We start from the raw sequence: 15,273 nt of genomic DNA, 5'->3' as shown, positions 1-15,273 counted from the left end.
ACAGTGCATTAGATCAATCTGAATCACTAAGGCACAAGCCAACTGCTAAGGGCAGATAAATCTGTCATCTTGCAAAACATCTGGTGGCAAAACACCTCAGTATCCCTTCAGGTATGAAGGGTTTTCAACAGTCTAGGACAGATTAAACCTTTCCATTCTCTCCTATAGGAAGATAGGGGTGGTACCAAGCAGAATCCAAAAAACCTTTAGAATTTCAGAGGCTGCAGAAAAGCTACATAAACAGTCATACAATACGCTGGAAGGGTGAGGACAGCAGTCATACAATACACTGGGACACCAGACTTCTCCACTTCTGCTATGACATCTCTCACTGTCAAAGAAGAAGGCTGAAAACAAAGGGCATACAGAGCCACTAGCATGAAATCAAACTGCTCAAATGTGTGTTGGTGGTAGGAATGCATAGAAGTGGATTTAGAGGTACAAGGGGAATTAGAGGGAATGGAAGACAAGCTCACATGTAATGTCATGGCTACACAGGTCTCAATCACAAGAGAATTTTTCTTGTGCACATTACACTGAAGCATAAGACACAGCACCACTACCATGTAGCTCTTCTCTTTCATGTAAAACATAATATGACAAACAGCATTTAGACCTCAGAAGAGACTCTAAGGAACACTTAAAAACACACTACATAGTTGAAATATTAACATATGCAGACTGAAAGAGCAGGATATTGTGTTAAAATCCCCTGCACTGCAGGCTGACTTAAATATTTCAGTTTCCCTGGGATTTAGGTAAGAAATCTGAAGAAATTTACCAGCAACGCTTTCATTACTAAACAGATGTTTACGATTTTGACATTTGTAGTTTGCAGTACAAACAGACTACAAATTAATGAGTAATGTCGACATTCCTAAAAGTATTTCAAGAACCCCACAGAAACGCATTTCCACTGTAGCCCTGCATTGGTTTCTCTGTAACTCAGCGACGAAGAGCGTCACGGGCAAGGACTCTGAGCAGGGCAACTACGTTTTCTGTCCCGTGTCCAGGCGCTGGAGGCGGATCCCGGCCATGGACTCCCCCGAGGCGCTCTAGCCCTTCGGGGGGGCTGTGCTGCAGGACACCGGCGGCTTCGGCCGTTGAAGGGGCCCGCCCGCCACTCTTATCGCCCGAGGGGCTGCAGGGCGTGTGTGGCGCAGATACACCGCGAAAACCGGGAGCGCCCCTGCACCCCCCTGCCCTGCCGGCGGGCCGAACACCGTTACAGGACTTGCTCCGGGACCCCCGTGCTTGGGTCTCCTCCGGAGCCCGCCCGCGCCGTTCGGCGGGGGAGGAGCCGCCGCTGAGCCGGTTCGTTCCCCGCTGCCCGAGCGGCGCGGAGAGGGGGAGGCGGCGCAGCCGCCTGCGCCTCAAGTTGGCGGAGCGCCGGCGGGGGACGGGCAGACCCTTCCCGCCCACGAGGAACGCGCGCACTCACCCGCCGAGCCTCCGGCGACGACTTGGTGAGAGGCCTCCTGCAGAAAGCCCCGGGGCTGCCGAGCCATCCTTGCCCGCGCCGCGGCGGCGACGAGAGGGAGCTGGCGCCTGGAGAGCGGCTGGGAGCCGGGGCCGAGTCCGCGCGGGGCGGGTGGGGAAGAGCCTGAGGGGCCGCGGTTATCTGCGGGCGGGAGGGGGAGCCGCGAACGCCGGGGGCGGGGGCGCCGGGCTGCGCGGCCCCGCGGCGGCCTTTGGCAGCCGGCCCCGGGCAGAGGGCGGCCCCGGGCACGGCACGGGCTCGCAGCTACCGGCGATCGCTTCTAGCCGGAAAGCGGCAGCCTCTCTCTGTTAGGACAGAGCCGGGACGGCCGGCGCTGCGATCGCCCAGGCCGGGGCGGGGAGCGAGGCTATGGCACTGTCAGCGGGTCGGCGGGGGACGGCAGCCGGTCGCCTGCTCGGGCTCGGGTCGTACACTCCCGCCTCGGGCTGGTGTATACAGCGCACATCCTGCTCCCCCACCGCTGCTGGGACCCAGCTAACACCGCACATCCTCTGCTCCTCAACGTCTAGGAAGGGTCGCTGGTGCCGCTGTGCTCACAGGCTGTCTTTTTGAAGCCTACTGTCCTTTAAAAACCTTTAGTCTAAAGCTTGGTTCCATCTCTTTGATGTTCAAAGGACACGGGTATGTTGTCACTTAGAGAGTAACTATTACATGTTACACGGACCTTTGGGCCCATCTTAGTAAACAAAACGGTGACAGGGCACGGGCTGGAAGTAGTGGGACATAGTCAATGCCATTGCGGACAGCCCCCAGCACTGCTTTCGGCAAGGCCAATTTCTGCTTTTCCAGAAGATGCCCGAGTAGAACGTGGGGGCAGCATGGGCTCGTCCCAGAGGCAGCACCATTGATGGGCAAGACAGTTCAGAGGGCTGTTCTGATACATTAGTTTGCTGAGTGCCTGCGCGTGTTTTGTGATAGTTTAGCCACAACTGTTGCTAACTGACTAGAGCTTCCAGCCTTGAAAGGAAATGTAGCTTTTTGTAATGTACAAAGATTAGAGGAAAACAACGGGTTTATTGCTACTGAAAAGGATGGGAACGTAGGAAATATACAGAGAAGTGTTAATAAAATGTTAAAAGACCATGACCCTAATTGCAAAAATGAATAATAGTCAGGTATAGTATTCAGCTATATCACTTGACTGCATCAGCAAATAAACAATAACATGAATTTTTGATCTATATAGGAGCTGAGTGCAGATTGCTGTGGGAATACAGAATAACTCCCTTAAATTAATAAAACTTGAATGTGCTGACCTTTAAGTAATTAAAATCTTAACTTCAATGTTTCATTAGCATTTGCGTTAGTGCCCTTGGTTTGGCTCCTTGATAATGCTGCTCAATAAATACTCCTGGATGATCAAGTCTCCAGTGTTCCCTATCATCAAAAAGCAGATGCTGAAGCATCACCACTTTTTTGTTCCAGAGATGTAGGTCTCCCTGTGCAATGTTCTCTTGGGTACAAATAGCAAATCTAGTATTAAGGTGGACTTTGCTGCACTATTTCGTCAGCAAAGAGAGTTTGGAGTTCATCAGAGTGCAGAAACTGGTCAGATAAATTTGTTTTCTGCATGTGTCCCTGCATCAAAGAGAATAACGGTCAGAGTGCATGTAAGTTACATAGATGTTCACACAGTAGCATAACACCTGCTCCTTAAAAAAACAAACAACCTCTGCTATTGTTAGGAAACTATTAAGGTTGTATCACAGTATTCAAACTCCAAATCTATGCCCCCTAATTCAATTCCGCAACTGGAAGTCTCTTTGGCATATCTCCCTTATTTTCCATCCACCCCTCCCTCCTCCCCCACAAAGGGCAACCTTCCCACTGTGCAGGTTTCCTAAAGCACTTCTAGGCTTAATCCTATTTCCATATGGCCTCTTCCGAAGCCATGAGCACCACTCCATTCTTTTCCTCAATATCCCTGGCAGGGTCTGTCACTCCATTTGTGGTTACTGCGTCCCTTAGTGGGAAAGTCCGTCCATCCTGGGCAGCCCGCCCGCGCTAACAGCCGAGAAGGAAACCACAGCTGGCTGTGCGAGGGCGGGACGGGCCGGAGAGACCCCCGAGCAGCGCCCCGCCCGCCGCCCCCGCCCGGCCCCGCCGCGCCGCCTCTCCCGCCCGCAGGGCGGCGCCACCGCCGCGCCCCGGCCCCGCCGCCTCGCCCCGCCCCTGGGCCGCGGCCCCGCCGCCGCGCGCTCCCGAGGGCGGCGGGCGCGCGCGCCCCTCCCCCCGCCCGCCCGCGGCTTTGTTGCGGAGGCGGCGGCGGGGCCGGAGCGCGCAGGTAACGGGGCGGCGGGGCCGGGTCGGGGCCGCCCCGCGGTGCTCGGGTTGGAACTCGGCCCATCCTCTGCGGCGGGGCTCGGCGGCGGCAGCGCGTCCCGCCGAGACGGCGTTAGGTCGGGCCGCTCTGACCCAGCGCCTCCCCGCGGGCAAGCGGCCCTGCCCGGCCTCCTCCTCCCCCGGGACCGAGCCGTCGCCGGGCCCTTGCGCCGCTGACGGGCTGCGTGTGCCGTGGCAGCCCCTTGGCTGCGTTAGTGTTACCTCCCCATGGCCGCCGGGCGACCCGGCTTGCCCGACTTAGCGCCCTCTCCGTAGCCGGAGACAGGGGGGAGCAAGTTTGCCGTGCGGGGATGCGCGGTTTGGAGTCCCAGAGGCTGCGGCTTTGCGGGAAGGGACGGACGGGCTGCCGCATCCCGGGAGGGGGGCAGCGCTCAGAACGGGGCCGGGACAGTCCGAGATGAAACCTGCCCCGAACAAATTCAGGACGTTGGTGCTGGATCTTTAGTGTCAGATAAGAACAAACTGTGGAAGATGCTCACCATTGTAGTAATGCATTAAAAAAAAAAAAAAAAAAAAAGAAAAGAAGAAACCGCACCAAAAGAATTTGTCAAAATAAAGTTTATGGTTTTGATTTTGGTTTTTTTTTTAATATTTATGACTTAAAGTTGCTTAGGAAATCCGAATGAGCTGTATACCTAAGCTCCTGTTGTAATTCCTGCTAATCAGAGTTCTTGATGATGATGTGAGGGTCTATTTCTTCTTAGGAAAAAGGCTATGGTTTCTCAGTGTGAAGAGTTGGGGAGAAAAACATTCAGTAAATGTACCCAAAGGACTGTTTTACCTGAGACAGCACACTCTCCGATGTTTGATGTTTGTCCGTGGAAAAACTGCAGCTGGGTCTAGGTACTACTTCAGGGGGCTGAAGTGATTGGAGCTGGGTTGCTGTAAGAGTTCGTTCGCCCCGAGTTTGGGAATTCAGAGTGTCCTGCAGTGCTGTAGTGGCTTTTAAGTATTCCAGCAAGTTCTAACTCCAGTTAGAACGGTCTTAAATTGCAGTGCTGACGCTGTGGAAGAAAAATCGGTTAACCACAGCAATGTGATTTCTAGCTCAAAAGATCTCAGAGCTGCAAATCTTGGAGGTTCCAGGATCTGTGGGATTTCAGGAAGGGCAGTGATGTGCTTGCCTTATTCTTGTACCTGTCCTTGACCATCCATACTTGACCATTTCTGCTCTGGGAATGTACAACTCTGGTTTAGCTTGAAGCCACTTGTTTTAGATTATTTGTTTATTTAAACATGTTATGGCACTAGCTTATAAATCCCATGAGGTTTAACAAGAGTTAAAACAGTCATGCCAGTTAAACATGCTGCTTATGTGATAGTTCTGTTTTGGTTTATTTTGCTGTTTAGTACCCAGAATGTTGTCATTCATGATGAGGTTCTTCAGCTGTGTGAGATAGAGCTATGTACACCAGTGAGGTGCCATCAGTTTGATGGCTATGAGCTCTTCTACCCTGTCACTGGTAAAGGGATTAGCACTGATTTCAGGATCTTGAAAGTGATAACCTTGTCTTGCCTGTCCAGCTAAGAAGTTACTGCAGTTCTGGTTGCAGTAAGAAAAGTGAAGAGAGGGACTGGGACATGAAATTACCTATAGGATTTAAGAAGGTAGGGACAGTTGCTGCTATTAGTTTCTGTAGGTATTTCAGGTTTTCGTGCAATGATGCTTCAAGTTCCTTACAGTTTGTAATGGGGACTACTGCCCAATAGTAGTGGGTAACAAATTAAATTTAAAAAATCTCTTTCCCCAGTTTTCACATTATAACTAATTATATTTCTTGCCTTTTTGCTTGTTTGCTTGCTTTGTTTCTGGATTTACCTTATTTCCATTTTAGTTATTAGTTTGCCTGTTTGAGATAAGGAAATGCTACTTTTCTTCACATTCTGTTAATCTGTCTCCCTGCTTGTTAGAGTCATTCTAGATGCTGCTAAATTAGGAATACATTATAATGGTGTTAAACTCATTCCGTGACAAGGTTTTGCTTCAGGCTTAGTATTTCTCTTGAAGTAAGACAAAACCAACATATTCATTGTTTTACTGGCAGAAATAGTATGGTGCTGATGGAACATGACCCACATGTTGCTTTTTACAGTTTGTGAGGGTTTTAGTTTCAGAGAGTGCCTACGTTAGTAAAAGAATAAGGGAGTTTTTGGATCATGCTAGAAGGCATTAGGGGAGAAGAGAAAATACATGTTTGATAGTTCTCTGGGGAAAGAATCAACTAATTATTCATTAGAATTTAAAGCAAGAAGATACACATGAGCTGAGGGTGAAGGGGAAGAGCATCCTGCTTACAGATCACAGATTTGTGTAAAATTAGTTGCAAACTTGAGAGATATCCTAATGGATCTTTATGCTACCTACTTTTTAGTCTGCCAGACATAGGGCAGAATAGATGCTGCGTGTTGATGGCAGTGAAATGCCATAGTGCGATGGTTTTAAGCTATGAATTGGTGATCTGACTTGATGCTCACTTCAATGTAGATCACCCAAATCAATGCAGAGGCTTCTCACTTTACGTCTATTATCCTATGTGGGCAATTGGTGTTTTGAAACTTACCTTTGAAACAAACAAACAACCATTCTGGGCTGAGGACTATTGGCAGATTTAACTACAAGCTAATGTTGCAACTGACAGATATTCCTGTTAGAATGACTGCTGCCTTTTTCCTTTTCCATTGAAAGGAAGATGGTTTTGAAGGAGTAAGGGAACGGAGTATTGAACCTTTATTTGCAGAACAGATACAGCTATGGAAAGAACCAGTGTGAATGCTCAGTTAAGATGATTCTCTGTTGCTTTCAGCCACCAATTTTTTAAATGACAGGATGCTTGGCATGCTCCCTGCTAGTTTTGTGAGGAAGCTCCCTGCTTGCTTCATAACAGCAGGCTTCTGTTTTTCATGATGATTCTTGATGTGGACCTTTGTCCTTTAGGGACAGGTTAAAATGCAAACTGACAGTTTCTGCAGAGTGGTGGCCTTTGGTATAGTAAAGAATTTTATATATTAGAATTTTGAAAATAGTTTATGTGTGTATTGGCTTTATATGGCAAGGTTCTTTAGCAGGGGAGCTACAGACGGTCTTCTGTGAGAAGCTGCTAGAAGCTTCCCTCATATCTGACAGAGCCGATGCCAGCCAGCTTCACGATGAATCCACTGCTGGCCAAGGCCAACCCTGTCAGCAGCAGTGGCAGCACCTCTGGAATAACGAAGTTAAGGAAGGGGGGAGGACTGGGAATTCTTCCTTGCAGCTGGAGAGGGGAGTTAGAAAGCATGAGAGAAGAAACTCTGCAGACACCAAGGTTGGTGATGAAGGAGAGGGAGGAGGTGCTCCAGCCACCAGAGAAGAGATTCCCCTGCAGCCTGTTGTGCACACCATGGTGAGGCAGCTGTGCCTCTGCAGTCCGGAGAAGATCCCCACTGGAGCAGGTGTCTGTGCCCAAAGCAGGCTGTGACCCCATGGGAAACCTGTGCTGTACCAGCTCCTGGCAGGCCGATGATAGAGCAGATTTGCTGGTGTGGTGGAGCCATGGGGGACCCATGCAGGAGGAGCTTGTTCATGAAAGATTGAACCATGTGCAAAGGACTCATGCTGGAGCAGTTTGGGGATAATTAGTCCATGGGAAGCAATCATGTTGAAGTTTATGGAGGACGTTCTCCTGTGGGAGGGACCACATGCTGAAGCACAGGAAATGTGTGAGGAATCCTCTCCCCATGGAGGAAGGAGCAGCAGAGACAATGTGTGATGAACTGACTGGAAACCCTGTTTCTGTCCCTCTGCTCTGTGATGGGGGGAAGGTAGAGAAAACTGGGAGTAAAGTTAAGCCAAAGAAGTGGGAGGAGGGTGTTTTAAAGTTTAGAATTTCCCTAACTCAAATCTGTTTTGCCCATGATGGTAACTGGTGACTGAGCTTTTTGTTATATTTTTCTTTTCCCTGTACAGCTGAATAGAGAGTGATAGAGCAGCTTTTGGTGGGCACATGGATTCCAGTCAGAGTCAGCCCACTGCAACACGAGATATTGCTGGGATTGATCTTTGGTTTTCATAGCATTAATAAATCAAATAATATTTTTTTAAATGTTCACATGTAGGTTACAGTTCTCTAAAATAAAATTTCTTGAAACTTTTTTGACATGAAACAGGCACTAAGTACAAGTAACAGACAAGACTGTGTAAATTGAATGCCAGTGGATTCCTGTCATAATGTAGTATGCGTTGCTTAAAGGTTTACTCTATTTTATTGAACATCTAAACATGAAAACAGCTTATTGTATTTACTGTGCACTGTTACACTTGGCTAAGTCTTGCCAAAGGCATTGCAATATTTATTTCCTGCTTTTCAGAGAAATTAAAACTCAGTGGTTTAGTTAATTATTCTGAGAGCATTTTTTATTTTGAAACTTAGAGTTGTGGTGCCTGTGGCCTAAGACCAACTTCATTTTGGCCACCAGAGTGGCTTATTTTCTTCCCTTTTTTGTTTGTTAGTTTTTGTTATGTTTACCTGTGCTTTTCTCTAGTAGGCATGTAGAAGGAGTTTATTGGGTCAGGTGGGTGATGGAAGACTGTTTGTACCTGTATTGTGACTTGGGTGTGCTACATGAGCACCAGATGACTTGCAGGAATGCTCCTGTGGGTTCTAGAGTAGGGAAGGGGTTGAAGGGCTTGGTAGGGTCCATGAGTGAAAATGGCTGCTTGCCATTATAGTTGCTGAAATATATTCTGGAAAATCACATTGAGAAAAGGCATATAATCGTTATTGGGTAGTTAAAATTATCATCAATATGTTTGGTTTATTTTTAGCATGGACTAAAATACATGAGACTCATGTTCATAGTGTCTGTTATGTAACAGAAAAAAAGTCAAGACAGTGGCTGTGGTATCATTTTGTTCAGTATCTCTTGCTAGAGTAGCAAACCCAGGAGCAGATCCAACTTCCTTTTAAGTGAATGGCTAAACTCCCATTGGTCACAAAAGCATGGGATTACACCATGGGTTTGGAAGAAATAATTGGTAATGAGTTCAGCTCCTGGAGGGCATTAATTTTTGCACCATGAAATCCGTAACAAATTGAGTTAAGGAGATCCACGTAACATGCTGGTAGACAAATGCTATCCTTTCTGTCCTTTTGTGTAAATCTGTTGAAGACAGAATTTGATCTTTAAGTTATATGTTCATTTAAATAGTCATATTCTGACTATCTATGCACTAATTTAAATGTGAAGTGTGAAATAAATTAGAAAAATCCAACCTGGTGCAGTAATGTAGTATTAGGACTAAGAAGGATTAAAAGGCTTGGTTGTTGATTAGGTCTTTGAAGGGAGGGAGAAGGTTGCAGCTGCCATCAGGGTTTGTGGAATGAGAGCAAGGTTGTACCTGAATCAAAACTGTTCTGAAAATGCTGTATGATGCTGCAGTGTAAGAGAATTTATCATGGGATCAAAAACTGCTGCACTTGAAGCAAACAGACTTCATTTTGATTTATGGTAGTAATTTATTTAAGCCAATTTACAAGTTCACTTGTACTTTAGCTTATAAATAAAAATGTCCAATTGTACAAGGAGTATTTAGTGCTGAAGAATTGCTTCATGGGTGGGCATGTGTATAAATTGCCCTGGGTGGGACTAGAATTGGAAAATGTTCTTAGTTACCAATTTAACAAAAGAATGATCCTAAGCTTAGATTGGCTTGGTGAAAATATCATAGGGCTTTCTGAGGCATGGCAGTTGAGGTGTATGGAAATGAAAAGTATTAAAATATTTATTTTATGTAGAATATTTGCACAATTTAAAATACAATTTTTAGTTGTTTCAGTTTTTAGTGCATAAAGTTAAATATGTTTAAAACTTTGTATTACTTTTTTTTTTTTAAGATGTTCTTGACTTGTTTCCTTTGGGGTTAATCAACTCTGCTTTAGCTTTCTTTCATTGCATTGTTTCCAAATGTATGTTTGACCCCCTTTCCTTGTTAATTCTGATATTTCAACAGGTGAGAAAGTGGAACCATTCTTCTTGCTTGCCTATTGTATTTGATAGGAAAGAAAACATAAGCGAATATAATACATTGAAACATAGCAAACATAATACAAACTGGTATTATACATTTCACTTCATTTTAGGAATTGACTACCAAAAAGATAAACCTAGTTACCAAGAAAAATAGTATTTCAGCTTGCAGCTGAGTGCAGTTAAGAGATCTGAAAACACTGACTGAGCATAATTAGAAAAGCTAAGACATTCCAGTGGTACCTTCGAAGCTATTGAAAGAAGTTATGCAAAAATGAGTGTATTCTTTTTTTTTAAGCATTTATTTCTCTCAGTAATGGTATGATATATATTTATATACTTCTTTTTGAAAGTTAATGCTGTTTGAGAGAGATTATATGGCAAAATGTGAAGATACATATCAAATGCACTGTTGTGTCAGATACTATTATTTATGCTTGTTGTAGTTGCCTAAATTATCCCATCCCATCATTAATGGTATTGATATAATAAAATCATTAGTATCCATAGAATAGTTCAATAAAGTTATTAATATTACTTTTAGAAAGTCACAACTTACTTTGGTTAAATAGTGTTCTTAACTTAAAATTTTTATGATCTGCAGTTGGACTTGCTTTAAGATGCTGCTTCTCAATGTGTTCTTGTGATTCACAGTAAATAAAATTTCAGGTTCTATAGGAATTTTAGACATTAAGTGGTTAGGGGGTGGCAATGTGTTAAATTGGCTATGTAAATTTTTAGATACAAGCATGAGAAACAAAGCAGTGTTGTTCATCATGTCTTTCTGTAGTGTGCCTCTTATGTGTGCACAGACACAGGCAGGTTTTCCATTTGCTCTTATGGCAGAGCATTAGGATGTGGTTTTCCTTGTCTGAGATTTGACATAAGCACTGTGTGATCAGTTTGCTCCTTGATACCTTCTTTGTAATGAGGAAATTGGCACTGTGAAACACCCACTACAATTTTAAGATTTATTGAATTTTTTGTAGCTTTTCTTGTAGAGCTACAGAAATGTGTTCTTATTTTTATTTTCTTTTTTACAAATATTACTAGATGAGTGATACAGAAACTATGATAGACATTCAGTTGCTTAGTGCAATAGAAGCAAGCTAATCAAATACTTAGATAATGATTTAGACCTGTTTTCACAGGCACTTCTTCACTTTTTTCCACTTTTTTCTTTTTTTTTTTTTTTGCTTCTGCTAGTTGTCATGATACCAGGAGATGGCTGACTGTAACTAGATTAAAATGAAATAAAAATTAGTCTTGAAGTAGTTAAATAACTCCATTCCATGATCTATATCTGAAGAAAAACAAACAGTATTTAATGCGTCTAAGTTCCTGGATCTGTTTGTAATGGTATTTATTTTTATTAAACCACAGGAATCTTGAAGTTTAACTTTTCCCTTTGCACCTGACTGTATGATGAAAAAGGATGTAGTTCCACACCTATATCCTTCTCAAGTGTAGCCTGCATTGATGTCATTGTTCCTTAAAGAGACATCAGCAAACCCATAGTTCTGCTCAGTTTTATTTTAAAGTGCATTTTGATTAAAATTTAAATTTAGCTAGTGGAAAAGCCACTTTCAAGCTTTAAAATTTGCTTTCCCTTCAAGTTAAAATTTAAAACAAAGAAAAAAGACAGCATTCTGTTCTCATTTTGTGGTGCTATGTAAAGTTCATTGCAGGAGATTTTCTTTTCCATTAGTCTCTTCAACTGTCATTTATGGGGAACAAGCTACATTGGAAAAGCTGAGCCACAGGAGGAGCTGTGTGAATTCCCTGATGCCCTTGTTCACCAATTCTCCTTGTCTTATAGGATAATACACAGAGCCTCAGTTATACTGCTCTGTGCTCCATTCCTGCCTTCTTGCTGTGACCACCTGTTGGTTGTTTTCAGGTGTTCCTGACTAAATTAGTCCCATCTTTTCCTGTGTTTGGGTACTGTGTAAGGGATGTGGGTATTTCAAGGATTCCCTTACCCTGCTTAGCTGCCTTTAACATGGTGTTGAATGTGAGGCAGGATGTTTTAAAGAAAAGAAGTGGGGTGGAGTGGTGGAACTCACTGTCCATTTCCTGCACTGTCTCTTTGCTTGCACCAGGTTCTAAATTAGCTGCTGATCTTGCTAGACATGCCTTGGAGACCAGAATTGGGCTGGCTGCTCAGCCAGCTCTTGGCCCTTGGCGAGCTCAGGCACCTGCTGAGGTGCTGCACAGAAGGCGTAGCACTGCTTCTCCTTCTTTCTGCTCTTCTGCAGCCAGAGCTCAATAACCTTGGCTGATGGGCACAAAGGGTCCTGGGGAGGGAAGGAGACTGCTCTTTTTCACTCCCAGACATGAATTGAAGGCATGATGGGGTTTTTAAGGCAAGGTTTAAACGGCTCCATTTCAGAAATGCTGTGTGTGACAGCAGTAGTCAAATTAATCTTTAAAGTTAGGCATAATATAGCTTCAGCTCCCACTGTGCAGAAGTATCCTTGAATAGGGACAGCAGTAGCCTCCTGAAACTTTGTTTTTGCATGTTTGAGGAGTTTTCTTTTTTAATGAAAAAGACCACAACTAATACCTTAAATTGTGTTACAGTTTTCTGTAGTTATTGAGAGTTACCTGTGTTTGCTTATTTCCTTGCATTAAGAAGGAACAATAAAGCTTCACATCTGGATTGGGAGTATGTAGTCATATGCTGCATCTTGTAGAAAAATGGTGCTTCTTTATAACAGTTTTTGAGACATATTTTACAAATATTAAAGGATAACAAAAGATTTCACTCATGTACAACAGTTTCAGCCTAGCGTGGGAGTGAATGTAGTTTGTTGGTTGTTTTCTTCTGAAACAGTATTGTTTTCTGAATAGTCTCACATTATGTCTTCTGAATATCTCTTTAGCAAACAGAGATGTGAAGTAGCTGTTGAGTTTTTGATTCATTTTACCCCCAGCAGCTCTTGCCATAGGTATGCAGGGTCGCACACCGGTAGATGGAGCCCTGTGCCAGCAGCCAGCTTTGAGCAGGCTGGTGAGCGAACCTGCAGCCTCTGACCTTAGCGCCGGGCGGGAGCGCCTTCTGACGCATGTATCTGTGATATGTTTTATTCATAGAAATGGATATGGGTTTAAAATTAAATGTCTGCCGTTAGCTGTGCAAGTCAAGGCACTGACTGTGTGCTCAGATGCTTAGGGACAGCTTTGTGGCGTTCATGACGGGCAGGCGGTCGGGTGAAATGCCCTGATTTGTTCCAGAGTGCTGCAAGGATGAGAGCCCATGTGGCTTGCCACGTTTTTCTGTTAACTTCTGAGCCAACTGCATGCCCTTAGGTATATCTTTGTTGAAACCATCAAAAACAGGACCTATGGGAAGCTCTTAAGAAACTTACAAAGCAGATTAAAACACAAGTTTTGTGACTTAGTTTTGTAATTTTGTTATTCATATATGCTAACTGCTGATTTTTTAAAAATATGTTTTTGAGTATAGAAAATTGTTGAATAGAGCAGTTCAGAAATTCAAAATCAGCAGTAGCTAATCTTGTGTATTGCCTCTTTTGCACTCTGTGTGTCCACACCCACAGCCCAGAGCTGTGTTACATGGCTCAACTACACGATACCATGGACTGGGTTTGTTGACATTTCTTTCAGCCACTTGTAGAACTGTAAAAAATGTCCAAGTTTTTTGTAACTTTATTTAGAAATCAATTTACCTGATGCAGTTTTGTATATAGCCAAGTTACTCTAGTGTTAGAACAGTTCTTAAACAGCAAGATGCTAATTTTATTTGAAAGTTTGAAATGTAGTTCTTAATTTTAAAGGGAGAGAGGAGGAAAATTTTTGAGGGATAATAATAACATAAATTGTTCTTGTGGGGGGTTTTACTGGGTTTGTTCCAATAAGTCTATGCTTGAAATATCTGAGAGGTTGGTAGTATTCTGTGATTGTAACAGGTATGCCATTTCTATAACATATGCCCTGCATTTTTTATTTGAAATTCCAAGTGTCTTAATGTTTACATTTCAAAACAATGGGGAGGGTGTGGGTCCCTGCTGTTTTTTCTCTGACTAATATTTCTGCACAGTAACACTCCTGTACTGTACCTTAAATCTCAAAAGAAAAATTAAGTCATTCTTAAAGCCTGAAGATTTGTCTGATGACTATATGAATACTGGGCTAAGTTGCAATCTGAAATAATCTTTGGAAATGTGTTTCTACCTGCAGTTCATTATGTGTGTTAAACTGGAATTCAGATGTTAGGGAATGGACATAGAAGTGATATTGTGAAAGGATTTTTCAAAACTAAATTGTTCAGTTAGAATTCTGCTGGAATTGTATAATTTTGTTTGCTTTATTTGTTTTAATGGTTAGTAGTTGCTTTTGCTTATAATTTGCAAAAATGAAGTTACGGATTTTCTTTCACATGGCACATAGTTGGATGGGGCTTTGAGCAACCTGATCTAGTGGTAGGTTTCCCTGGCCATGGCAGGGGGTTGGAATAGGTGATCTTCAAGATCCCTTCCAATCCACACTACGCTAGGTTCATGGTAGCAAAGTATTACAGCACTCCTGTCATTCAAACCCAATTATTTGTTGCCGTCCGGAGAGGAAGCTATAGACGGTATTGCAATTTGTTATTGATTCAGTGCATTTTTAAAAAAATCAGACACGAATCACAGCTATAAACATCCTTCTGCTTTGATAGGAAAAAATAGTCATGTGTGGGTTTGACCCCAGCCAGCAGCTAAACACCAGCACAGCTGCTCACTTGCTGCTCTTCCCAGCAGGCTGAGGAGGAAAATAAGGAGAGTGGAAGAAAATTCATGTTTAAGTGACAGTTTATTAAGCAAAGGAAAAAGAAGAAAGAACAAACCAACCAACCAAAACTAAAACCAACAAAAATTTATGCAAATGGAGTCACTCGCCGCCTCTCATCTGCAGCGCACCATGGCCCAGCCAGTCTCAGAGAGCTGCTGCTGCTTTGGAGGAAAAGCTGCATAGCCCCTTTCTTTGCTTTTCCCAGTTTCCAATGCTAAGCATGACATTATATGGTGTGGAATATCTTTTTGGCTGGTTTGGGTCAGCTCTGGCCCCTCACAACTTCTTGCCCATGCCCAAGCTACTCTCTGGAGGCACAGAGTTGGCAGGAAACAAAAGCCTTGATGCTGTGGAAGCAGCGTAGGCAATATTCAGATTACTGGTATGTTATCAGCACTGTGTTAGCCATAACACCAAAACACCAAAATACCGTGTGTGCAGTTACAAAGGAAGTTAATGACATCCAAACCAGAGTCAGTACAAGTAGAAACATATCTTTTCAATAGTAAAAATACTCTTTTCTAAAATGTGTTATGAAAGGCAAATTTGTAGCAGCATTGATGATAGACAGATGGATATGCAGCTTAAATTTGTAAGGGAGGAATTTCTAAATTTATATAGATACAATC

The 15,273-nt window shown here is 43.7% G+C and overlaps 2 protein-coding genes across 6 annotated transcripts in view; one reads left to right on the top strand and one right to left on the bottom strand.

Moving 5' to 3' along the window:
• Positions 1 to 1,889, bottom strand: part of SLC25A21 (solute carrier family 25 member 21) — a 232,009-nt gene extending 230,120 nt beyond the window's left edge. The window contains exon 1 of one of the 2 annotated variants that reach the window (XM_071426868.1): positions 1,442 to 1,889. Coding sequence is in view for 1 of the 2 variants with exons in the window: in XM_071426866.1 (XP_071282967.1) it covers positions 1,442 to 1,508 (67 nt within the window). In the remaining variant the exon portion in view is untranslated. The remainder of the gene's footprint in view (positions 1 to 1,441) is intronic. The other variant, XM_071426866.1, reaches the window with a different exon arrangement.
• Positions 1,008 to 15,273, top strand: part of MIPOL1 (mirror-image polydactyly 1) — a 187,692-nt gene continuing 173,426 nt past the window's right edge. For 2 of the 4 annotated variants that reach the window (XM_071426861.1, XM_071426863.1), the window contains exon 1: positions 1,008 to 1,466. The gene's annotated coding sequence lies outside the window, so the exon portion shown is untranslated. Of the gene's footprint in view, positions 1,467 to 3,705; positions 3,786 to 15,273 lie in introns of those variants that run through there. The other 2 variants (XM_071426862.1, XM_071426864.1) reach the window with 2 other exon arrangements.

The sequence above is a fragment of the Agelaius tricolor genome, unplaced genomic scaffold, assembly GCF_023055355.1.
Source record: "Agelaius tricolor isolate 1412-34295 unplaced genomic scaffold, bAgeTri1.0.p SCAF_5, whole genome shotgun sequence".
NCBI classification, from domain to species: Eukaryota; Metazoa; Chordata; class Aves; order Passeriformes; family Icteridae; genus Agelaius; species Agelaius tricolor.
This window is presented reverse-complemented; position numbering and strand designations above follow the sequence as displayed.